The 27,048-nt window shown below is 41.6% G+C and overlaps 1 protein-coding gene across 1 annotated transcript; it reads left to right on the forward strand.

Annotated features, from left to right (window-relative positions):
• Positions 1–1,995: 1,995 nt before the first annotated feature.
• On the forward strand, positions 1,996–26,297 carry LOC134314355 (rab11 family-interacting protein 2). Its single transcript, XM_062994937.1, has 5 exons — positions 1,996–2,357; positions 15,195–15,589; positions 17,054–17,375; positions 18,463–18,553; positions 25,742–26,297. The coding sequence occupies exons 1-5, from the start codon at positions 2,002–2,004 to the stop codon at positions 25,970–25,972; spliced, it is 1,395 nt and encodes a 464-aa protein (XP_062851007.1). The 5' UTR covers positions 1,996–2,001; the 3' UTR covers positions 25,973–26,297.
• Positions 26,298–27,048: the final 751 nt, after the last annotated feature.

Genomic DNA, 27,048 nt, shown 5'->3' on the forward strand with positions numbered 1-27,048 from the left:
TAGTTCCCTTAGGTATGAGTGTGGAAATACTGTGGACGTTCCACAGTAAAGTGGTGGATTTAAACCAATGAAATGCAAGTGCAGTCATTTCTTTTGACATGTTGGTAAGCCAATGGCTGGCAGATGATCGTTACAAGCATTTGGTTACCTTCCAAAGGAGGACAAATACATGTCAGTTCAGGCATGGCGCTGGACTGTGGACAGGCAGATAAAGAACCGGTCCGTTCGCCTTAAAACCGGATGTATGGGCACCCTAGGTGACACTGAAGTTTGCTGCTTATAACATAAACAAAAAAACAAGCAAGGGCTTCTTTACTTGCAGTTTTAGCAGCTTTTTATCTGTGTCAGGTATTTTGGTTTCCTTCCTTCACTTGACCATACCTTGACCATAAAGAAGGCGAAACAGTTGCTCTAATTGCCCCTAGGTCTAAGTGAATAGCAAAAGTAGTTAATTGGTGTGTGATGCCTTGTTATCATAGATTTACACCCTGTCTAGGTGTCTTATGAGTTTCATGTGCCTCTGCACCTACTCTGAAATACTACATGTACATTACTCACTCACTCACTGCCTTAATCGCATATCCAATTATGGTCGCGCGGGGAGGTGGTTGCTGGAGCCTTTCCCAGCTTTTCAATGGGCGCAAGGCACACAGTAACACCCTGGACGGGGCGCCAGTCCATCGTAGGGCAGACACACATACACACACATTCTCCTATAGGGCAATTCAGTGTCTCCAATTAACCTGACTGCATGTTTTTTGGACTGTGGGAGGAAACCGGAGCTCGCGAAGGATACCCACGCAGACAGGGGGAGAACATACAAACTCCACACAGAAAGGACCCAGACCGCCCCACCTGGGTAACGAACCCAGGACGTTTTTGCTGTGAGGCGACAGTTCTACCCACTGAGCCACCGTGCCACCTATATGTACATTACTAGAATCTAAAGTTATGACATGAGCCAGGTAGTTGCTGTAAATTTTTGCGCTGTGTCCCAAATGCCGTCCTATTCCCTATACACTACATAGTGCCCTATGAGTGCCTACAACCCCTATCCTTAAATAATGTGTACAGTAATATATTCTAAGATTTCAGCAATGCTCTAAATATTTAAAAAATATATATTTATAAAGTAAATATTTGATAAAATAACGATTTTAAGATGACCATGAAATCGCATTCTTGTGTAGGAGTCTCCACAGCAACGGAGGAGCTTTCTGTGACATGACGACACGGACGGAAATGCGGAATGAGGAAGTCGAGACAGTCCATATAGGGAGTGATTTTTATTTTCTACCTATTTTAAGGAACAGTCCCGCCTCTTCTAAAATACGATTGGCTTGCTGTAGGAGCAATACTGGAGCTGATTGGACACTTATAAAAGAGTTCAGAGAGTAAGCCTATCCGCGCAGGGAAGGCGGTTATGTTTGGAAAATGGGTGAGAAAAACATAACGCCTTGTGATTTGGACTGTCACATTCTATTCGGTGAGAGCTGAATTGTTTTGGGAGAAATAACAAACATGGTGGAGTAAAAAGCAAGTATTGAAGTACAACTGAAAGTATATAAGGTAATTTATTCATTTTAAATGGATTGTCGTTTTGATCATTAGGATTTTAAAGTAAATAAGACGAGAACAAGAGAAAATAGCCATGATTACTGTGTATTGTATTGTATTAGAATGTATTGCACTCTGTATATTAATATTAGAATGATCCATTAATATTGGGACATTGATCAAACATCAGTGCTTGATTTATCTTTTTTTGCTAGAAGACAACCAGAGATGCTAAGGGCTGTGGTCAGTGGAAAATGAGGAACCATGTGCAATAAACTGGGTGTATGTCCTCCAGTACACTGGTGTCTAATATTTATAGTCAATACCACCTTAATCAGGTGATGTTATGAATCCCTGATCTCAAATCTTTCCTTCCAGCATTTGTCCATATATATATATATATTGGCATAACAAAACCAAACCCTATTCATAATCCCTACAAAAATGTCACTCCTGGCTGAGCAATCGCAGAAATGGTTCCCCACTCATGTCCAAGTGACGGTCCTTCAAGCCACAGACCTCCAGCCCAAAGGCAAGAACAACACCAACGACGCCTACACCATCATCCAGCTCGGAAAAGAGAAATACTCCACCTCGGTGGCTGAGAAGACCCTGAGCCCGACGTGGCGAGAAGAAGCGTCCTTCGAGCTGCCCGGCCTGCTGGTGGAGGGTAACCCCGAGATTTACGAACTGTGCCTCACAGTGATGCACAGGTCTCTGGTGGGAATGGACAAATTTTTGGGCCAGAAAAACGTCAACCTCAATGAGGTGTTTGACAACAAGGAACGTAAGAAGCTCAGGTGAGTAGATTCTGCCTTTCTGATGGATCAATGATCGACCACTGTCAGTGTGCTGTACTTTCACAGCTCTGGTCACGCTGATGGGTTTGAAATGAAAAAAAAAAGGAACTGAAAATGAACAAAAACAAAAATGGCTTTACTTCTACTTTTCTAATGTTTTAGAGCAGGGGTGGGGAATATACGGCCCCCCCGCTCAATCAGATGTGGCCCGCCATATAGTTCCTAGATTTTATTGTCTGGGCTTTATGCAATTAATTAAACTTTAGACGAGACAACAGACATAACAAATACGAGTTATGTTGCCACATACCAGTTGTGTGTTGCCACGACATCATTGCCCCCAGATATTCCACAGCTGGTCAAGACCAAACATTCACAACCGTCACATTGAAATTATGATAAGGTAAGTCTGAGATCAAATATAAACACTACATACCATCAGCGTCATGTATTTATAAAGCCTATATTATTTGGCTGTATGTTGCGTCATTGTAGTCTATGGCCCGTGACCAGATATGCAATTAATAATCTGGCCCTCAGTGGGTAGAAGGTTCCCCACCCCTGTCTTAGAGTAAAAAAAGTGGCCCACCAGTGCATGATTAGGTGGTAAAGTTTACTGTCTGTGCTCCTGGCAGGTTCTTATCTGTGTGGAGTTTTAACTGTGGCTGTGGATGGCTTCCAATTCACTATATGTGGTCACTTCATGAAGTAGAACAGAATGCAATTGAAGAACCTAGTGCACCACATGATTTATAAAAAAGCAGTCGAGTGTTAGCCACAGGCAAAGTTTACAACCATCTCAGCACTCATAAGCATTTCTCTGCATATAAAGTTAGGTGCTGTGAGTTCCACTTTTTAGTTTGTCTTTTGTTTTTTTCAATATTTATCAATTTATCAATTTTCCTATCTTCATTTTACAGTGTAAAACAAGACAAATATTTCTTACAGTTACATGACATATAGCAGAGTGAAGATTTAAGTAAAAACCACCTCCTTGTTTCTACACTCACTATCCATTTTATTAGCTGCACTTACCATATAGAAGCACTTTGTAGTTCTACAATTACTGACTGTAGTCCATCTGTTTCTCTGCATGCTTTGTTAACCCCCTTTAATGCTGTTCTTTAATGGTCAGGACTCTCCCAGGACCACTACAGAGCAGGTATTATTTAGGTGGTGGATCATTCTCAACACTGCAGTGACACTGACGTGGTGGTGGTGTGTTAGTGTGTTTTGTGCTGGTATGAGTGGATCAGACACAGCAGCGCTGCTGGAGCTTTTAAACACCTCAATGTCACTGCTGGACTGAGAATAGTCCACCAACCAAAAATATCCAGCCAACAGCACCCTGTGGGCAGTGTCCTGTGACCACTGATGAAGGTCTAGAAGATGACCAACTCAAACAGCAGCAATAGATGAGTGATCGTCTCTGACTTTACATCTACAAGGTGGACCAACTAAGTAGGAGTGTCTCATAGAGTGGACAGTGAGTGGACACGGTATTTAAAAACTCCAGCAGCGCTGCTGTGTCTGATCCACTCATACCAGCACAACACACACACTAACACACTGTCCTGTAGGGGTTCTGATCATTAAAGAACAGGGTGAAAGCAGGCTTAAAAGGTATGTAGAGAAACAGATGGACTATAGTCAGTATTTGTAGAACTACAAAGTGCTACAAAATAGACAGTGAGTGTAAAAACAAGGAGGTGGTTTTAATGTTATGGCTGATCAGTGTATATTCCGTACACATGCGTATTATAAATTAAGGTTTTTTGCCTCCGCTCTTTTGGGTCACGGTGCGTAGGCCGTCCTGTTCACTCTTGCGACTTTTCAGTTTGTGGTATCCTGTATCGACAGCATCATTGATGTTTGGTCCAGAGGAGCCCACCAACGTCTACTTAAAATTCTAAGTGAGAATGTCCCGTCATCAGTCTGTGATCTGACCCTCAAGTTATGCTTAAGAAACACAGCATTAAGGTTTGAACCTTGATGAGTTACTGTGGCAGGACGTGCAGTCCTTTAATGTGGCTGCTGTTTGGTTGCAGATGTTGCTGCTAAAAATAGCACAACCACTTATTAGACTTGGTAAGGTGAAGTATTAAATAACAATGAATTACATCAGTATTTAAAACCTGCAATTTACCTGTGTTGTCTTTGTGACACCTGTGATCTGTAACATGTATAAATACATAATATTAGTTTTGGGACCGAGAATTTTACACCACTGTACCTTTAGTGATACACAGATGCTGAGATTGATTTCTACAGTTACAGAAAACTAAAGATCCAAAGACATTCCAAACCACAGTGGTCCCTATTTAATCTGTGCTTGCTCTGAACTCCAAGAGAGCAGAAGTGCCAAATGTGGGGCACCGGGGAATCCCTGACCTAGTCTGACTGGAAAATGAAGCCTCCAAAACCCCCTTTCTGACAGGTTAGAGGAACTAGCCACCCACTACAGTGTTAGTCGATTTAAAAGCATGTTTGCTTCTAATAACACTATATAATGATCAAAGTCATTCTTATCACTATGGAATCATAATTCTCTAATTATGATGTCATAATCGTGTCGCTTCTTTCATCTTTGTTGATGTACACATCTGATGTATATATGTATGCTCCAAACACATGAATAAGGGTGTTTTCCACCAGTCCTTTTGGGTCACGATGCGTAGGCCGCCCGGTTCACTCTTGCGACTTTTCAGTTTGTGGTATCCTGTATCGACAGCAGCGTGCTTGTTGGTCCAGGGGAGTCCACCAACGCTAAAGAGGTTTCCTTCACTTTGAGGGTGTTTACAGTCAACGGCAGTGGTTTATAAGAATGCAGAGCCGGCAGCGTTAATGCGGGTCTGACCTTTTAGGTTACTATGGCAACGTCCAGAAAGTAAAATAAAATATAATAATTAAATAAAATAAATAATGTTTGTTATGTTGCGAAATTGTCCAAATGTACTAATCTTGTCCAAAAATAATATAATAAAATAATAAAATAAATAAATGGAAAATTCCTTATCCACACAGTTATGACATAGTAATAATAATAATAATATATTATTGTTTTTTTTTAAATAAAATATTTATCCATGCTTATATATATATATATATATATATATATATAACTCATCAGCCATAACATTAAAATCACCTCCTTGTTTCTACACTCAATGCCAATTTTATCAGCTCCACTTACCATATAGAAGCACTTTGTAGTTCTACAATTACTGACTGTAGTCCATCCTGTTCTTCAATGGTCAGGACCCACACAGGACCACTACAGAGCAGGTATTATTTGGGTGATGGATCATTCTCAGCACTGCAGTGACACTGACATGGTGGTGGTGTGTTAGTGTGTGTTGTGCTGGTATGAGTGGATAAGACACAGCAGCGCTTCTGGAGTTTTTAAACACCTCGCTGTCACTGCTGGACTGAGAATAGTCCACCAACCAAAAATATCCAGCCAACAGCGCCCTGTGGGCAGCATCCTGTGACCACTGATGAAGGTCTAGAAGATGACCAACTCAAACAGCAGCAATAGATGAGCGATCGTCTCTGACTTTACATCTACAAGGTGGACCAACTAGGTAGGAGTGTCTAATAGAGTGGACAGTGAGTGGACACGGTATTTAAAAACTCCAGCAGCACAACACACACAAACACACCACCACCATGTCAGTGTCACTGCAGTGCTGAGAATAATCCACCATCTAAATAATACCTGCTCTGTAGCGGTTCTGTGGGGGTCCTGACCATTGAAGAACAGGGTGAAAGCAGGCTTAAAAGATATGTAGACAAACTGATGGACTACAGTCAGTAATTGTAGTACTACAAAGTGCTTCTATATGATAAGTGGAGCTGATATAATAAGACAGTGAGTGTAGAAACAAGGAGGTGGTTTTAATGTTATGGCTGATCAGTGTATCTTCCATAACATTTGGCATATGCCAGCTAAGTCATCAAAAACATATCTAACAGGAATACAAACTTCATCTAAAGCACGTTGCTAGTAATCTAATGTCCAATATGCTGTTCAGACACTCTCGCAGTAAGAAATAGCGAGATCCATTTTGCCCGCAGTCTGAACATAACCAAAGTCTCATCACTCATTTGAGTCAGGCAGCATTGTGTGGAAAATCTGATGCGAAGAAAAGACAGAGTGTGACTCAGCCGCCTGTGAGCAGATGAACAAGTTTGGTGAGGACAATTATAAACAATTAGATTTGCATGCTTTGTTTTTTTTTCTGGCCTGAATAACAGGTGGATCATTTCCAGTAAGCTCGCATTCAAGAACACAATCAGTTCAACGTTCACACAGCTGCAGATGGAATTGTTTGGACTACTTCTGGTTGTGCACCCTAGTTCAGCTTTACCTCTGATCAAACCATCAGCCATCATTTATTTTCTTCCTTGCACTTAATTTGGATGTACTTATTTGCCCTGTGCAATCTGGCAACCTCAGAGCTTAGACAGGCCAGCAAGTGGCTCTTCCAATTTGTATGAATTGTGAAGTTGCCAGCCGCATCTTCAGTTCATCCACCAGCATTGTAGATGATCAGATGTAATTAAAGAACCATTAAAAGCGCCGCTGAGGTGGCGCAGCGGTAAAACACACGCTAGAACATCAGAGCTGGGATTTTGAATACATTGTATCGAGTCTCAGCTCTGCCTGCCGGCTGGGCTGTGGGACCGCATGAACAACGATTGGCCTGTTGTTCATATAGGGTGGGATATTAAGCCGGATAGGGACTCTCTCCTGACTGATGCAACTACGACCTCTGCTGGCTGATTGATGGCGCCTGCACAGAGACGAGAAAAGAGTGCGCTGATCAGGGTGTGTCTCTCCGTACACAATGCTGATCCGGATATGCACTCGTCAAGTGTAGGTGACAAAATGCATACGGCTGCTGCCCGCAGGTTAGAGGGGGCGTGGGTTAGCTTCGGAGAGGAGAGGAACCAAGCAGTTTGAATTCATGGTGGACCAAAAGCAGGTCCACCATGAATTCTAACTGCTGAAACATGGGTCATACTGTCCACAGTCCAGCAAGCTTTAAATTGCCATGTGAAACCGCCACTGTCTATGTGCCACGAATGTTAGCCACGAACCTTGACTAAGATTTTAAAACAGTGGTCTCTATGAAGCGATATGATGAAACTTGCTTGACTGTCAACACTTACTCCAGCAGCCTTAAAATCATGGCAGACCATATTAACAATTTAAAAATGTTGCTGTACGTGTGGCCAAAAGTATGTGAACACCAACAATTGTTGATCTCACATGGTTAGGCTACACTCATTGCAACCGGGTACCGTCGTACCTTGTAACTCGACGTGCCATAAACTCGAAATCTTTGAAACTCAACACCCTTCATAGAGAAATTTGTACCCCAAAACTTGATGTTTCCCTTAAACTTGACACGTGTGTGATTTAAACAAGGAGACAGGCATTAGGACACATTCACATGAGAAGCAGCAAAACTGTGTTTGCGCTGCTGTGCCGTTGTTTCCTATAGAGTGAGGCAGTGCTGCTTAGCTTGCCGCTGCGCTTCCCGCTTCCCTTATTACTTTTTATCTGTTTTTCAATCGTATTTCAGTGTTTTTATATTATATTTGTGTTAATTTCAGTGTGTAAGTATAAAAAACAACCCCATTATTTTACATTAGCCTAAATATACACCGATCAGCCATAACATTAAAAGCACCTCCTTGTTTCTACACTTACTGTCCATTTTATCAGCTCCACTTACCATATATGAGTGTAGAAACAAGGAGGTGGTTTTAATGTTATCGCTGATCAGTGTATGCAGTTCCACGGGATCATGGATCAACAGGTTTCCCATGCTTATGGGAAAAAATACCTTAAAACTCAATGCATTTTAAACTCGATGCCACTCCCAAAACCAATTGACAAGTTTCAGGGTACCACTGTATATAATACAAGGTCCATTCTAACCTTTAGCAATTCTAGTGGCCTACACAGAGCGATGACTTTAACCCTGTTAAACACAAACCTCACAAACACTTTTTGGCAGACAATTGCTCCCACAGACGGACAGAAGATTTAAAGGCTGTTATAGCCAAATTGGGGGGTGGTTCTAATATTTATGGCCATGGTTTTGTAATAGGATGTCCAACAAACCTGTGGTCATCTCTCCACATACTTTTACCCACATCGTGTATTTGCTCATGAGTCTGATTGTGTGTGTGTGTGTGTGTCAGTAAAGAAGTAGTGTTTTTATTTTGAGTTTAAAATGAGGGAGGCCTCCCCTTTCTCCTCGCATGGGCATCAAGGCCAAGATAAACCTTGTTGAGCTCGGTCCACAGTCCTCCCACGCTGGATGGGCCACTGGGAAAGTTCACACAAATAAACGCAGGTGTGAGATAATTAGAGGCCGCGGAGTCCGATGTCAGAACGGACTCGTACGCTGTGTCGGAGTGACCTCACGGTGTGGTGGTGTACAGTTAATTGTTTGTGAATGATCATAGTAATGTTATATCGAGATGGGATGGGTTTGGCAGCTTGTGTTTCATCAGGATTCTGTTCAGGTTTTTTGTGTTGCCATGTTGTGCTTTAATATGTCATAAATTAATCTAAAAATTGAGTTAAGGGCCATCATTGGTTCTTCTGGCCATCTTCTGTTGATTTGTTAGAAGAATGCCTTTATTTGTTATATATACATATACACAGCTTGTTCGGAAGCGAAGTCAGAGTGCAGGGTCAGCCATTGTACGACGCTCCTGGAGCAGACGGGGTTCAGAGGGCAAGAGGAGTAGTAACTGGTCATGTCTGAGAGTCTTAGAGAGAGCTTATGGTCTGGATTTAGCGCCATCTGATTTCCACCTTTTTGGACCGCTCAATGAAGCTTTAAGAAGAAGATTTTCATGTGGTGATGATGTGAAAGCAGCGGTGGATCAGTGGCTACATGCTTAACCAAAAACATTATTTGCTGATGGCATTAAAAAGTCAGTATGACGCTGGGAAAATGCATCGGAAGGTGAGTATGTAGAAATGTGTCATTTTTAATTATTAATAAATAGAGTTCACAAAGTGTGGAAACTTTTTGAAGAACCCTGGTGTATATAAATGTAGGGGATCTTAAAAGAGTTTCCGCACTTTTACATTTTGGTTGGAAACGGTGAGGGTGGGAGGAGTAGTAATTGCTTGTGTCTGAGAGACTGAGCGCCATCTGATTTCCACCTTTTTGCACTGCTCAAAGAAGCTTTAAGGGGAAGAAGATTTTCATGTGATGATGATGTGAAAGCAGCGGTGCAACCATTTTTTGCTGAATCCTAACTGTGACACATATGCTTCCAGAATTAATCGTGGTATGTTTCTAGTGCCGCTGGCTGCCACAATCTTTTATTTTATAAGGAATCTTCAAAAAGTTTCCTCACTTTTGTATTTTGGTTGGAACCGGTGAGGGTGGGAGGAGTAGTAACTGGTCATCTGAGAGACGCTTATAGTCTGGATTTAGTGCCATCTGATTTCCATGTTTTTGGACCGCTCAAAGAAGCTTTACGGGGAAGAAGATTTCCATGTGATGATGATGTGAAAGCAGCGGTGCAACCAAAGCATTTTTTGCCGATGGCATTAAAAAGTTGGTACAACTCTGGGAAAAATGCATCGGAAGGTGATTATGTAGAAAAGTTATGTCATTTGTTTTTGAAATTATTAATAAACAGTTAAAAAAAGTGTGGAAACTTTTTGAAGAAAACTCATACTTTATCAGTTCACTGTAGTATCTCTGGTGGATATTGCTTTGCATATTCTACACCAGTGGTTCTCAACCTTTGTTCTCTTGGACCCCCCGTACTTTTTTTGTTATATGGGTTGATATGGGTTGTAATATTATTTTCACACTTTTAGCAAGGATGACATTAAAGATATTGTGTTCTTGTTCATGGGAAATTCAGTGATATGACATCTCCTATATACCAAAAGCCTACTGATTGCCCGTTCCATCACGTCTGATTCTTTTAACTCTTCTCAATTAAGTCCACGAGACCCTCCATAGGTTCACTAAAGCCCCTTCACCACTGAGAATCATTGTCTTACACCTTGACGTTTAAATGAGCTTAAAAGTAAGGTTTCTGGTTGATTGCAGACATTGAATCCTTTGTAGACTCGTCTGAGATCTTTGACAGCACGTTGGCTCGAAATAGAAGGTTACTCAGGACCACTTTGTTTTATGTGATTCAGCCGGCATCAGAATTGGCAAAAGTCTACCCAGACGCTTTAAACAAGCTGTTATAGCGGTGTAATTTATGTTTCCACCCAGATAGATTCTTCCTCTTATAATCTCTCAATGCTGCCGTAAGCAGCGAGTGAACAAAGGCCAGATTTGTGCAAATGTCACCTCCTTTTCGCCGCGTTATGGCATCGATCACATTACTTCCAGCAGCGAAAGCGCAAGAGGTTAAGCAAACAGGATTCGGAAATGGGGGGCGTCTTACTTCTCGTTCTTTATGTGCCCCGAACCAACGCAGTTACCAGGGAATTATGTTTATCCGCGTTATAATATGCGTTCTCAGGCATTTCAAATGGACCAGTCTTTGGATTTGTGGGAAGTGAAATTGGGTTTCTGAGCAGACAAACATATTGCCTTTTTATATATTTCTTTTTTTATGAATTATACATTTTGACACGGGCTTGGAAGGAAGGACCACTTTCCGCTGTGGTACTTTCATGTAAAAGGGGAAATGAAAGTGCGGGGCTGTTATTATTTTATTGAAATGTATTTTATGTAGCGACTCAAGTGCTCTTTTCTTGACAGAAGTATACATAATTAATCATTCATCCACTAATTGTACTTTTTTGCTGTTTTTTTCTTCTGTTCTCCCAATTTAGTCAATTCCTATTCCATGTTATAATACCTTGGTCTGTTCTTATTATACTATGGTTGCTTTGACAGGGTTTGCAAGAGTGGAACCCTTAATCCCACTGAACACTTTTGGCATGAATTGGTATGTTTATTGTGAGCCAGGAAAAGTATTTTAATAAAATTATATATACAGTGTATCACAAAAGTGAGTACACCCCTCACATTTCTGCAGATATTTAAGTATATCTTTTCATGGGACAACACTGACAAAATGACACTTTGACACAATGAAAAGTAGTCTGTGTGCAGCTTATATAACAGTGTAAATTTATTCTTCCCTCAAAATAACTCAATATACAGCCATTAATGTCTAAACCACCGGCAACAAAAGTGAGTACACCCCTTAGTGAAAGTTCCTGAAGTGTAAATATTTTGTGTGGCCACCATTATTTCCCAGAACTGCCTTAACTCTCCTGGGCATGGAGTTTACCAGAGCTTCACAGGTTGCCACTGGAATGCTTTTCCACTCCTCCATGACGACATCACGGAGCTGGCAGATATTCGAGACTTTGCACTCCTCCACCTTCCGCTTGAGGATGCCCCAAAGATGTTCTATTGGGTTTAGGTCTGGAGACATGCTTGGCCAGTCCATCACCTTTACCCTCAGCCTCTTCAATAAAGCAGTGGTCGTCTTAGAGGTGTGTTTGGGGTCATTATCATGCTGGAACACTGCCCTGCGACCCAGTTTCCGGAAGGAGGGGATCATGCTCTGCTTCAGTATTTCACAGTACATATTGGAGTTTATGTGTCCCTCAATGAAATGTAACTCCCCAACACCTGCTGCACCCATGCAGCCCCAGACCATGGCATTCCCACCACCATGCTTGACTGTAGGCATGACACACTTATCTTTGTACTCCTCACCTGATTGCCGCCACACATGCTTGAGACCATCTGAACCAAACAAATTAATCTTGGTCTCATCAGACCATAGGACATGGTTCCAGTAATCCATGTCCTTTGTTGACATGTCTTCAGCAAACTGTTTGCGGGCTTTCTTGTGTAGAGACTTCAGAAGAGGCTTCCTTCTGGGGTGACAGCCATGCAGACCAATTTGATGTAGTGTGCGGCGTATGGTCTGAGCACTGACAGGCTGACCCCCCACCTTTTCAATCTCTGCAGCAATGCTGACAGCACTCCTGCGCCTATCTTTCAAAGACAGCAGTTGGATGTGACGCTGAGCACGTGCACTCAGCTTCTTTGGACGACCAACGCGAGGTCTGTTCTGAGTGGACCCTGCTCTTTTAAAACGCTGGATGATCTTGGCCACTGTGCTGCAGCTCAGTTTCAGGGTGTTGGCAATCTTCTTGTAGCACAACAATTCGTCTTTTAAGATCCTCAGAGAGTTCTTTGCCATGAGGTGCCATGTTGGAACTTTCAGTGACCAGTATGAGAGAGTGTGAGAGCTGTACTACTAAATTGAACACACCTGCTCCCTATGCACACCTGAGACCTAGTAACACTAACAAATCACATGACATTTTGGAGGGAAAATGACAAGCAGTGCTCAATTTGGACATTTAGGGGTGTAGTCTCTTAGGGGTGTACTCACTTTTGTTGCCGGTGGTTTAGACATTAATGGCTGTATATTAAGTTATTTTGAAGGAAGAATAAATTTACACTGTTATATAAGCTGCACACAGACTACTTTTCATTGTGTCAAAGTGTCATTTTGTCAGTGTTGTCCCATGAAAAGATATACTTAAATATCTGCAGAAATGTGAGGGGTGTACTCACTTTTGTGATACACTGTATATATACAGGGGTTGGACAAAATAACTGAAACACCTGGTTTTAGACCACAATAATTTATTAGTATGGTGTAGGGCCTCCTTTTGCGGCCAATACAGCGTCAATTCGTCTTGGAAATGACATATACAAGTCCTGCACAGTGGTCAGAGGGATTTTAAGCCATTCTTCTTGCAGGATAGTGGCCAGGTCACTACATGATGCTGGTGGAGGAAAACGTTTCCTGACTCGCTTCTCCAAAACACCCCAAAGTGGCTCAATAATATTTAGATCTGGTGACTGTGCAGGCCATGGGAGATGTTCAACTTCACTTTCAAGTTCATCAAACCAATCTTTCACCAGTCTTGCTGTGTGTATTGGTGCATTGTCATCCTGATACACGGCACCGCCATTGGATGCACATGGTCCTCCAGAATGGTTCGGTAGTCCTTGGCAGTGACGCGCCCATCTAGCACAAGTATTGGGCCAAGGGAATGCCATGATACGGCAGCCCAAACCATCACTGATCCACCCCCATGCTTCACTCTGGGCATGCAACAGTCTGGGTGGTACGCTTCTTTGGGGCTTCTCCACACCGTAACTCTCCCGGATGTGGGGAAAACAGTAAAGGTGGACTCATCAGAGAACAATACATGTTTCACATTGTCCATAGCCCAAGATTTGCGCTCCTTGCTACATTGAAACCGACGTTTGGCATTGGCACGAGTGACCAAAGGTTTGGCTATAGCAGCCCGGCCATGTATATTGACCCTGTGGAGCTCCCGACGGACAGTTCTGGTAGAAACAGGAGAGTTGAGGTGCACATTTAATTCTGCCGTGATTTGGGCAGCCGTGGTTTTATGTTTTTTGGATACAATCCGGGTTAGCACCCAAACATCCCTTTCAGACAGCTTCCTCTTGCGTCCACAGTTAATCCTGTTGGATGTGGTTTGTCCTTCTTGGTGGAATGCTGACATTACCCTGGATACTGTGGCTCTTGATACATCACAAAGACTTGCTGTCTTGGTCACAGATGCGCCAGCAAGACGTGCACCAACAATTTGTCCTCTTTTGAACTCTGGTATGTCACCCATAATGTTGTGTGCATTGCAATATTTTGAGCAAAACTGTGCTCTTACTCTGCTAATTGAACCTTCACACTCTGCTCTTACTGGTGCAATGTGCAATTAATGAAGATTGGCCACCAGACTGGTCCAATTTAGCCATGAAACCTCCCACACTAAAATGACAGGTGTTTCAGTTATTTTGTCCAACCCCTGTATATACCATGACCTCTGAAGTGAATAACACTGATGGGTGGGATATATTAGGTGGCAAGTGAACATTTTATCCTCAAAGTTGTGTTAGTAGCAGGATAAATGGGAGAGTGTAAGGATTTAAGCGAGTGTGACAAGGGCCAAATTGTGATGGCTAGACGACTGGGTCAGAGCATCTCCAAAACTGCAGCTCTTGTGGGGTGTTTCCGGTCTGCAGTGGTCAGTATCTGTCAAAAGTGGTCCAAGAAAGAAACAGTGGTAAACGGGAGCGAAGGCTGGCCCGTGTGGTCCGATCCAACAGACGAGCTACTGTAGCTCAAATTGCTGAAGAAGTTAATGCTGGTTCTAATAGAAAGGTGAATATACAGTGCATCGCAGTTTGTTGCAAATGGGGCTGCATCGCTGCAGATCAGTCAGGGAGCCAATACTGACCCTGTCCACCACCGAAAGCGCCAACAATGGGCACGTGAGCATCAGATATTATTACTGCATTAGTATTGACAAAGAATAATACTGACCCGCTCATTTTCCAAACGTTCTTTAGTACTGGACAATATTCACGAATTATTTACTTAATTAAAATTGTTATAAGAAAGCGCACAGGTGGCCCAGCATTGTTAAGATCTTGAGCTCTAGAGTTCTAGAGAGAACTCAGCTTTGCTGTCGACCTGGCTGGACTTCCAACAGACACAATTGGCCATGTCTGAATGAGTGGGGTTGACGGGCTTCCTTATTGCTGCCTCAAATTCGACCTCTGCTGGCTGACAGCAGGCAGGTGAAAAAAGCATTGGCGGGGGGAATGCTGCGGTGAATTGCTTTAATACGTTGAATAAAAAATAAAACAAGAATTTGTAGTATTGTAGTATATAAGAAATTCATTATTATTTACTTATTAATTCAGAGCATTAAAACGTGTATTATTTATATTGATATTTATTTATTTATTTTTTTAGCTGGTACACCCTGGACTCCCGTCCTGGTAAAAAGCAGAAGGAGCGTGGAAAGATCCAGGTGAGCATCCAGTTCATGAGGAACAACATGACGGCCAGCATGTTCGACCTGTCCATGAAGGACAAACCCCGCTCACCCTTCTCCAAGCTTAAGGACAAGATGAAGAACAGAAAGCACGACTCGGACGCCTCTTCAGCCATCCTGCCTCGTTCGGCTCAGTGCGATTCCGACACTCAGCTCCCTCAGCAGAAACACTTCTCTGCCACGCTGGAACCCAAACCGAAACGCTCGCTCCTCGCCGGGACTCAGAAGCTCTCAGCAGCGCACTCTATGTCCGACCTGGAGGGAACACACTTCAGACGCAAACTGGACTCTATAAACTCCATCGATGAAAGCAGTGAGTCCAGTAAACGTTCTTATTATTTTCATCCGTTTGGGTGTGTTGAGATCTGGCTGGTAAATAAGGCCTCTGTGCTCCCAGATCTGGATCTTTATTTTTAATTATATCTACAAGGACCTTCTTGCTGTGAGGCAACAGTGCTACCCACTGAACCATCATACCGCCCAAAAAGCTATATAAGTTATAGTTCAACATTTAAAAAAAAGGATGGCCAAGGCCTCATGTTGGATTGGCGTCCTGTCCGAGGAGTGTTTATGCACTGTCACACTGATTCTGATTTCAGTGAAGCAGGCGTCACCGTGACCCTGACCAGGATAAAGTGGTGGTAAAACATAAAAATGAAATAAGTAAATTTTGAAGGACCTGCTGCTGCAACTAAGCCCCAAATCTATACTGTATATTTAGTACAGTGTTTATAAATGTTATAGCAGGAAAGTAATTAAATTTTTATATATTTAATATTGAGATTAATTTTGCTATTATTATTATTATTGTTTTATTATTAGTGTTATTGTTATTAGTGGTATTATTATTATGTGTTATTATTATATTATGATTATTATTAGTGTTATTATTATTATTATGATTATTGTTAGTGTTATTATTGTTGTTATTATTATTATTATTGTTTTATTGTTATTATTATAATTGTTATTAGTGTTATTGTTATTATTATTAGTGTTATTATTATTATTATTATTGTTGTTGTTGTTTTGTTATTATTATTATTATTATTATTATTATTATTATTATTATTATTAATTATTATTATTGAAGCAGCCATACAAGCAGAACAGTAAAATAACTCCCTTCCCCAATTAAATGTTTTAAGAAATTATGTTAGTATTTTAAAAGTAACAAAATAAAATAATTAATAAATAATGTAACATTAATGTATTGTTGCAGTGATATTAATACCGTATTGGTATCAACACAAAAAACAATATTACCTGCACATTTTCAAAAGATGTTATTTAGAATTGTTCTGACAAAGCGCACTAGTGACCCAGCGTCATTAAGATCTCGAGCTCTAGAGTTCAAAACTCAGCTGTGCTATCGACCTGGCCGGACTTCTAGCAGACCCGGTTGGACGTGTCTGAACAAGGGGGGTTGACAGGCCTCCTTAATGCTGCCTCAAATTCGACCTCTGCTGGCTGATCGAGGCGGCAGGCAGGTGAAAAAAGCATCTCTGGGGTGGGAGGATGCATGCTTGTCTGTAGTTCTCCTCGGTCAGGGCGGTAGGGTGAATTGCTTTAATGCATAGCGCCACAACAAAATTATTAATGAGTAAAGATGAAATGAAGATTTTTCGTCTTTATTGTGAAGGTTTGTACTACATACACATTCCCCGCTACAATATTGGTACATTAGAATCAAGTACCGATATCAAAAGGGAAGAAATGGTATCGACGGATCCCTAATAACAAGTAGCTAACGTTGATTAATTTTTCCTGATTAAAGGTGGTGTTCCTCCTCATCGGCACTCTCAGAGCGAGGTCCCAGACTTCCAAGATGGCGAGGCGGCGGGCGACTCGCTTCCAGGGATGCCGCCGAAGTTCGCCACTCTCCCGCGCAACCACAACCCGTTCACGGCGGAACAAGGGGTGCAGTGGGACCGGAAAGAGAAGAAGGACAAGGTCAGCTTGTTGGAGCGTGTGACCGGAAAGAAGGACGGCAAGAAGAGCAACGGAGGACGAGCAGGAAGTTCAGGGGATCTGCGCTCCTCTAATCCTTTCACCTCTGAAAGTGATACCAACCCTTTTCTAACTCACTACATGCCCAGGTACTGCTCACAAATCAGCACTGAAGATCTTCTAGAATATTCTGGTACTATTATCTGGGGAAAAAGTATGTGAACCCCTGGACCAATGAGTCCTCCAAAAGTCAGGTGTCTTGTTGATAAAATTGGATTTGAGGTGTGAGTTGAAGTTTACATTTACATTTTCAGCATTTAGCAGACGCCTTTATCCAAAGCGACTTACAGTACTGTGACAGTATACACTGGCAGTCTGAATTCTTGAGCATTTATTGAAGAGCCACCGACCTGGTCGGGCATCCACACAAACACAATTGGTAGTATTTGATAAAGGGAATGTTGGACAGGATCTCTTCCCACTACTGCTGCTCTGGGACTGGTCCAGGTGCCTACAGGAGTTGGTCGGGGGGTTGAGTTTCAGACACACGTCAGAGGGGGAGTATGATGGTAATATTTGGCAATTCTCAATCAGATCGGGGCTTGTTCAAGCGCCAATCAACTGTACATACTGGTTCCATGAACATGGCATTGAAGTTGATGTTTTGGCCACTCAAAATTATCATGCAAACTTGTGAGGTTGAATCTCAGCTCTGCTGCCGGAAGGCTAGGCGCCTACATGAACATTGGCTTGTTTGTAGGGAGGGTGCCGGAGGGGATTCCTCATAACTGATGCAATTACAATCTCTGCTGGCTGATTGATGGTGTCTGCACAGAGACGAGGGATAATGGAGATCAGTGCGTGACTCTCTGTACACAAAGCTGATTCACATATGAACTCACCTTAAAGGGGGCGTGTGTTAGTCACGGCTCTCCTCAGTCAGAGTGGGGGTCAGCATCAGTAGAGAGGAAGCGTAATGCAATTAGGTAATTGGACGTGACTAGATTGGGAGGAAAATTTATGTTGTGTACTTTAACAGCCTCTCCAGTCACCAGATCTGAATCCAGTAGATCATCAAAGATCTAAAACCTTGTGGAATTAATTTCTAAGAGCATGAAATGTTTTACTAAGTATAAGTGCTGTGTTCCTAATAGTGGCCGGTCCATTAATGTCACATGTATCGTTCCTACACTTCAGACGATTCATGTCTTGTCCTTTTTCTGTTTGGGTTTGCAGTGACACAAAAAATCGCATCAGCAGTGAAGACTTGAGCAAGAAAAATGTTTCACCAGAGAGGCAACAAGGCAAGAAAACTCCAAGAAGATCCGTAAGTTCTCACATCTTTGTAAAGTACACAGAACATCCTAAACTGTAACATCTCCGGGTTCCTTTCTGCACAAATCGGTTTCTAATAGTGATTATAATTTTAGATTCCTCTACATATTAGCCAACACTAATCTCCTAACTAACCACCTGGCAATATACAACCAAAAACAGAAAAGTTGGGACAGTATGGAAAATGCTAATTAAAGAATTTAGGAAAGCATTTATTAAAAATTTTATTTCATTGCATGTTTTGTTTGGTCAACTTCGAATCATTTGGTAATATACATCCATTCCTGCATTTCAGGCCTACAACACATTCCAAAATTCCAGATTCCTTGAATCTTTTAATAATATTATGCATTGTAGAGGGAGAAATATGCAAATTCCTTTAAATTTTCTCGGAGGAACATTGTTTTTAGACATTTTAATCACTTGTGCATGTATTTGTTGACAAGCTGGAGATCCTCTGACCATCTTTGCTCATCAAAGACTCAGCCTTTCCTGGATGCTGCTTTTGTACCAAATCATCTGTTTGGAATCTGTTTTGTACAATCACCTGTTTGGAATCACATAATTATTTAGTTTACCTCATTACTAGCCCTAAATTGCCCCCGTCCCAACTTTTTAAAATGTATTGTAGGCCTGAAATGCAGGAATGGATGTATATTAACAAGTGAAATGAAGTTGAGCAGACAAAACATGAAATATCTTGGATTAATACTGTCTGCAATTAAATATGTCAAAATAAATGTAAGAAACACTGCAGGTTGTACACAAAAGACATTAGTTTATTAGTGAGACTTCACGTCAGTTGGTTCTGGGAGTGGTGTTGAGTTTGTATGGGAAACCTGTTAAGGCGTTCCATGATCCTGCATATATTTTAGACTAATGTAAAAGAATGAGGTTGTTTTTGACACTTATACACTTATTTATTTGAAAATAACACAAATATAATATAAAAGTACTTTTACTTCTTTATTGTTTCCTTATGCTTCTTAATCATGGAGATGCCTGAAATCTCCTATCCAATACTATTCCTAGTACTGGAATACCGTATTCCGTTTTACTGCACCGCTTAAGCCAAGGGCTGAACAAAGCGACAGTTGCACACACATCGAGTTTAGGGGTATAGATTTTTTGATGAAGGGCACTGAAAGATTTTGAGTTTAGGGGACGTCGGGTTACAAGGTACCACTGTACTTAGAGAGCAACTCGGGGTGTGTTCAAAAACCTAGTGAGCTGCCTTGCTGTCTTACTACCTACATAGGCAGCTGCCTAAGTTGAGAGGATTCTAATAAGTCATCGACTTATAAGTCAGGTTATTTTAATGCATTACAGCAATTCCATCAGTTTTCGCTTACTAAGCTAACACGGTTAGTCTCATGGCATTCAAACCAATGGGATGAGGTGGCACAAAGCGCTAGTATGTCAACTAACATCTCCCTCCGTGTAGCGAAAATGGTTAAATTAGCTGACGAGCCCGAATTTGCAAAAAAAGTACACTTGTACACGTTACTACATATTAAAAATCAATGATCATTTATTTACATTTGAAAATAACTACGTTCGTTGCTCCGCTTTCGTCCGCCATATTTGTAATTTTTTGTCAGAAAAGTTGTGCCACACTGAATGCTGGGATTGCCTTCACCGCTAAGGCAGCATCGGATGCTCCCTCGTTATTCAGTCAAAATACCATTCAAATTTAAGGTGCCTTACTAGGCAGCATTTTAAGGCATCTAAGAATTCGAACAGCATTCTTCTCTGGAGTGTGCGTAGGATGATGTAAAATGTGTCTATATAGAGAGCTTACTAGGTTTTCGAACACACCCTTAGTGTTGAAATGCTGACATTACTGGGTTGCAGTAGTCAGATTGAATGGAGCGTGACTGTACACTAGTGTTACTACAGGTGGGTGTGACAGTGGGTTTAAGGCTACTTAGAAAGAGTGGGAATGTGGGAAGCCAGACATGCACCCTGGCTGGAAATCTAATAGGAAACCTTCTGAAAGGAGTGAAGACTGTTACAGCTACAATGAGTGCTGATGGTTTTGTAATAAGAACGATCAGGTGTCCATATACTTTCGCCCATGAAGTGTACATGTTACTTAGAAGTGTGAGTGTTTGTTTTGGAAAGTCTGTGTAGCTACAGTGTGTCCAAAAACAAAAGAAAAAACGCTATTCAAATGTGTCTTTTCTTTTTTTATTGTTTGGACTAAAAAGTTCAAACTTGCCAAAACTTTTAATGAATCGTTTATTGGACGTGGCTGCAGCCGACGCCGATCTCTGCCACCGTATCGCTCCTGACACTCCGCTTCATGTTGCGTTTATCTAATTATCGAGTGAAATAGCCGGCCATCATTTTTGATCTGCGTGTAATTTGAAATGGTGCGATGTTATTAACGTGTTCCTGCTTTTTTTTTCCCCCTTTTCTCCGGCACTCAATAATTGGCGCGGCGGTGGTGAAGTGCAATTTGCTGCTGATGTGACGGGTCACGCTAGAGCCGTCGTTAAACAAGACTTTCGTCGTAATTGTAATAATAGATATTGTCATTATGTCCGGCACGGAGCAGCGTTTACGTCGGCGAGACAGCCACCGGAATGCTGTTATGATGGTTGCTGAAAATGGCACCGGAGTCTGCGAAATGGCACGCCAAGGGCCCAATTAAAGCGTAAGGAGGAGGAAGCGGGGTTGCGCCGTTTCAACAGACTAGGAGTTTTAGATTTTCAAGCTCAAAGGCCCTCATTAGAGGCGGTAATGAGACAAGTGGAGAATGCCAAGTGCGGGTCTTATCGCCGCGCTTCTTCTCGCGGATCTGCTCGTCAGCGCTTTGTCGGTTCACGACCGTTTTCTCTTTTTCCTTCAGTTCTGGTTTTCTAGGTCCATAAACGCCTTTTTTATTTGATGATGGCTTTCATTCATGGCTCCGGGCTCAGCCATCCTTAATAACCGAGGGTTTAATATGATATTAACAAAGGCACCAGCTCCTAACCATCATCATGAGGTGCTTGGGGTGGGGGGTATGAGGACACCCCTCTTAATGATTGACTTTGGGTGTTTCAGATACAACCATTGCTAACAGGTCTGTCCAAGGATTTCTATACAATACATCTTATTTGTGTTTACGTCCTGCCAGCAGTCGATTCAGAGCCAGGCCATCTTACTTTACAGACACACATTAAACTCTTATCTTGCCTTCACAAATAAGTGGAAGTGGTTAGAGCCAGAAGGAAGGGAGCGAAAGAAAGTCTGTGGTTTTGTCCATATAGTGTATAAACAGCCATTTGATATGATCATTTCTTACATTTACTTTGACTTTTATTTGATTGCAGACAGGATGAACCTGAGATATTTCATGTTTTCTCTGGTGCACTTCATTTCACTTGTTTATATACATCCATTCTTGCATTTCAGGCCTGCAACACATTCCAAAATTCCAGATTCCTTAAATATTTTAATGATATTATGCACTGTAGAGAGAGAAACATGCAAATTAATTCTAATCTTTTTGTGAGAAACATTGTTTTAAACATTTTAATAATTTTCCTATTTGTTGACAAACTGGAGATCCTCTTGCTCATTATTGGCTCTAAATTGCCTCTATATAACATTAAAACCACCTCCTTGTTTCTACACTCACTGTCCATTTTATCAGCTCCACTTACCATAGTTAAGCACCTTGTAGTTCTACAATTACTGACTGTAGTCCATCTGTTTCTCTGCATGCTTTGTTAGCCCCCTTTAATGCTGTTCTTCAATGGTCAGGACTCTCCCAGGACCACTACAGAGCAGGTATTATTTAGGTGGTGGATCATTCTCAGCACTGCAGTGGAGAATAGTCCACCAACCAAAAATATCCAGCCAACAGCGCCCCATGGACATCGTCCTGTGACCACTGATGAAGGTCTAGAACAGGGGTGTCAAACTCACGGCCCGCGGGCCAGATCCGGCCCGCCGCGTCATTTGATCTGGCCCGCGAGAGCTTAAACGACTGTATGATTGTTGTGATGGTTCGAGTCGTTACAGAGACGCGCTTATAGTTTAATGCGCTCCTGCGCCTTTAAGAGATGTGACATCATAGTCATGGCAACTAACTTTAACCTTCGCTAAAAAGCCATGTGACTTTTACGGCAAAAGAACGCGGGGTAGCGTAGTCAGTAATGTAAACAATAATAAATAAATACAAATAATTATATTGCAATATAATACCCAAGCATCGTCTGTAAGTAGTGACGTTTATATTCTCATTTGTTTGTAAATGTTTAGTGAGTATATCACAGCGTTTTAGTTACAAATTTACCGTAATTAAATACAATTGTTACTGTTACTATAGCAATTAGTATCTTTACACTAAATGCTAACTCGTTATTTTACGTTTGGTTAAATCTCGTATTGTACCAGATGTAACACTTGACTACAGCTGTGTGCTTGTACTGTATTAGGTTCTTTATTGTTTTTATTGTTTGTATTTTTACTTCATTTTGATGCACACAGTGTATCACACAGCTGGGGAGCAAATAAACCGACTGTATTCTGAAGAGAGCTGTCTGTCTGTCTGTCTGTCTGTCTAGCTGAGAAAGGGGGATAAACTATTAGTGTGGGCAGAATGATTGTCTTAAAAATACACTGTAAAATCCTAAATAAACTGCATCTCTCAAAATGCATGCTGATTTTGTGACCTGCAAAGTGACACAGCCCGCCAGTAGATGATGTTACACATATTTATACATGATCCTAAAATGTACAAGAAGATAATTAAGAAAATTAAGCATGAGGAGGAAATTTAATGAAAGTGAAAACAAGTTTGTGCTTCAGGAATAGAAACCGGTGCGTCTCTTGTGTTATGAGGCTGTGTCTGTGGTAAAGTAGAACAATATAAATGCAGAGTTCAGCCTCCAAGAAAAACAGCAATGTGACTGCAATCACAGCAGGATACGTTACAATCGGCCCTTAGGGGCCACCATAATGCTGATGTGGCCCTCGGTGAAAATGAGTTTGACACCCCTGGTCTAGAAGATCCATCAGCGCTGCTGTGTCTGATCCACTCATACCAGCACAACACACACTAACACACCACCATGTCATTGTCACTGCAGTGCTGAGAATCATCCATCCCCTAAATAATACCTACTCTGTGGTGGTCCTGTGGGGGTCCTGACCATTGAAGAACAGAGTAAAATGAGGTTAAAAAGTATGTAGAGAAACAGATGGACCAAAGTCAGTAATTGTAGAACTACAAAGTACAGGGGTAAGTAAAGTACATATGGTAAATGGAGCTGATAAAGTGGACAGTGAGTGTAAAAACAAGGAGGTGTTTTTAATGTATAGATAGATAGATAGATAGATAGATAGATAGATAGATAGATAGATAGATAGATAGATAGATAGATAGATAGATAGAGCGTGTGTGTGTGTGTGTGTTTGCAATAGCAGGAAACGTGGACACCCTATTAATGCATTACTTTGTATCTCTTCTTCAGCTATCCCTTCTTTCAAACATAGCCAATCACATCTGTATTTTAGCACCGCTGAGATTCAAACCCTGAATCCCAGCAGTAGTGGAAACATTTCCAGCTTATTTGTAATATTAAGAAACATAACATTGTAACCTGTACAGCTTTAATGGGAAATGTGTGGTAGGAGATGTGTTGTAGGTTTATAGAGCAATTCAGTGTTGAAATTGCGACATTACAGTGTTGTAGTCGGGTTGAATCAGGGTGTGACTGTATACTAGTGTGACCAGTTCTACAGGTATTCGTAATGACATCAGAAAAATAAAATTTCAATTTATCTTGGAATTTGCTTAAAGATTTGTAGATAAACATGCTGTAAATTGTGCTTAACAGTTTACTTTAATCTATAGGTTTCATGATAACATTTCATGAAGATGCAGTAGGTTTAGTTAAAAATGTTTGGTTGAAAAATGTCTTATTTTAAATCTCTTGCTTTTGAGGTAGCAACGTTTAAATTAAGGGTAGCTTAGGTGGTGCAGAAGTCTGTTACTCTAGCTAACAGACATGACACACAGACAATTATTGGCTGTGTCTGATGGGGGGTGTCCGAAGCCCTGCAATGCATTGGTACCCTGTCCAGTGTTTTCCAGTGGAACTGGACCTGCCGTGACCCTGACCAGGATAAAGTGGTTGATGGAAATAGAATAAAAATGAAAGTTAACAATTGATTTTTTTGTTTGATTATAAATGTATACACCCACTCCTTTATTTATAAATAGTTACTTATATATATTTATTTGTGTATTTATTTATTCATTTATAGTCAGTTATATTTACCTAATTTTTTATAACATTGTAATTATAGTATTCATTTATTTTACGTATTTATATATTTACACTTACTCATTTAATTTTCACCAATGGCTTTATATTGGTCAGGCTTGCAACGGGTCCAATTCCACCAAAGAACACTGAGCACAAGGCTCCGCTACATAGCACCCCCAGCCCCCCCCAACCACCTCCTTGTTTCTACAATTACTGTCTGTAGTCCATCTGTTTGTCTGCATGCTTTGTTAGCCCCTTCATGCTGTTCTTCAATGGTCAGAACCACCACAGGACCACTAAAAAGCAGGTATTATTTGGGTGATGGATCATTCTCAGCACTGCAGTGACACTGACATGGTGGTGGTGTGTTAGTGTGTGTTGTGCTGGTATGAGTGGATAAGACACAGCAGCGTTGCTGGAGTTTTTAAACATCTTACTGTCACTGCTGGACTGAGAATAGTCCACCAAAAATATCCAACCAACAGTGCCCTGTAGGCAGTGTCCTGTGTCCACTGATGAAGGTCTAGAAGATGACCAACTCAAACAGCAGCAATAGATGAGCGATCGTCTCTGACTTTACATCTACAGTGACAGTGAGTGGACAGGGTATTTAAAAACTCCAGCAGCGCTGCTGTGTCTGATCCACTCATACCAGCACAACACACTAACACACCACCTCCATGTCAGTGTCACTGCAGTGCTGGGAATGATCCACCACCCAAATAATACCTTTATTTTTTATAATAATATATAATTGCATTTTCTTTTTAAATATATCAAATGCATTACTAAAAACTAAAAGTAAAACAGCTTAAATATCACAGAATTCACATTTATAATTTATATGATAAGATATTCAAAAAGAATAAAACTTTTAAGGTTTACATTAAGACCTGATAATTCATTTTTTTTAGGAGTCGGAGCAGATGCAGAGCAGCATGGCGGCGTATGGCAACCTCTCGTTTGAAGAGGTGGTGAAGGAGCTGGTCAAGCAGAAGGAGGTGGTGAAGAAGAAGGACGCTCACATCCGCGAGCTGGAGGACTACATCGATAACCTGTTGGTACGTGTGATGGAGGAGACACCCAGCATCCTCAGGACACCCTATGAGCCCAAGAGGAAAGCAGGCAAGATCTCCAAGAAGTAATCGCCGAACTTTACTGTGTGGTTATCAAGGTACAACTGGTCTTATGCAAAGTCATGCAAAGTGAGAGAGGTTTTCATCCCAGATGCTCTTCTACTTTGTATTTGTTTACTTGTGATCAGAATTTGAGGTGACGACTCTAGTTTGAAGGACGTGTGTGAAGGTCAAACAGACTGCAGAGGAACCACAAGAATGAGACAAGACTGTACACTGATATTTGTGGTTGTTGTTCATGTCTTGAGCCAGCTGTGTATAAATTGTGCAGAGAAACCAACATCGTGAACACACCGAAAACTGTGCGAACAAACGTTTTAATTAATTTACTTTTTGTTTTATTTGTATTATGCACTTTGATGCATTCTGCCTTTGATTTGTTACACTGACTCGGCATCACTGTTACCATGTCAAACCTAATCAGCTAGGCACCCAGGTGGCGCAGCGAGACATTCCGCTAGCAAACCAGCGCTGGAATTTTGAAGTCCCCGAGTTTGAATGTCAGCTTTGCTACCAATCGGCTGGGTGCCCTCTAGCGGGCAAAACTGCCAGTGCTTGTAGCAGACAAAATTGGCCATCAAGTCTGCTGGGTGGGAAAGATCGGACTAATAAGTGGGTGGGGTCTTCAAACGCAGCGCAAGGACTCTTGTTAGCACCCCGAGGTGCCTGTACAGAAGGGATCGGTGCGTGGCTGTCCGTGCGCGATATCTGGCCACATGTGCAAATCTACCGAAGTATGGGCGAATAAGAAGGGGTCGAAGGACTGCGCAAGCGTCTGAGGGGGTGTGGGGCAGGCGAATATACCCTCCCCGGATGCAAACGAGATCCCCAGCAGTGGAACACTAATTGGCTATGCTAAAAGAAAGTTGTTCAGCTGTTACTAAGTATGATGGTTATCCATCTTGTTTACTAAAGAAAAGCTGCCGGTAGACTTCAAATGAAACTCCAAGTCAATAAGTAGAGATGAGACTCCTTTATGTGACACTTGCCAAGTATCTGTCTCCATCAGGCATATTCTTATTGACTCCCAAGTGTCTACAAGAGCGGCAAAGACTCCTCCTCCTCATGAAAAGAAATCCCCCTCA

The sequence above is a fragment of the Trichomycterus rosablanca genome, chromosome 5 (genome assembly GCF_030014385.1).
Source record: "Trichomycterus rosablanca isolate fTriRos1 chromosome 5, fTriRos1.hap1, whole genome shotgun sequence".
Taxonomy (NCBI): domain Eukaryota; kingdom Metazoa; phylum Chordata; class Actinopteri; order Siluriformes; family Trichomycteridae; genus Trichomycterus; species Trichomycterus rosablanca.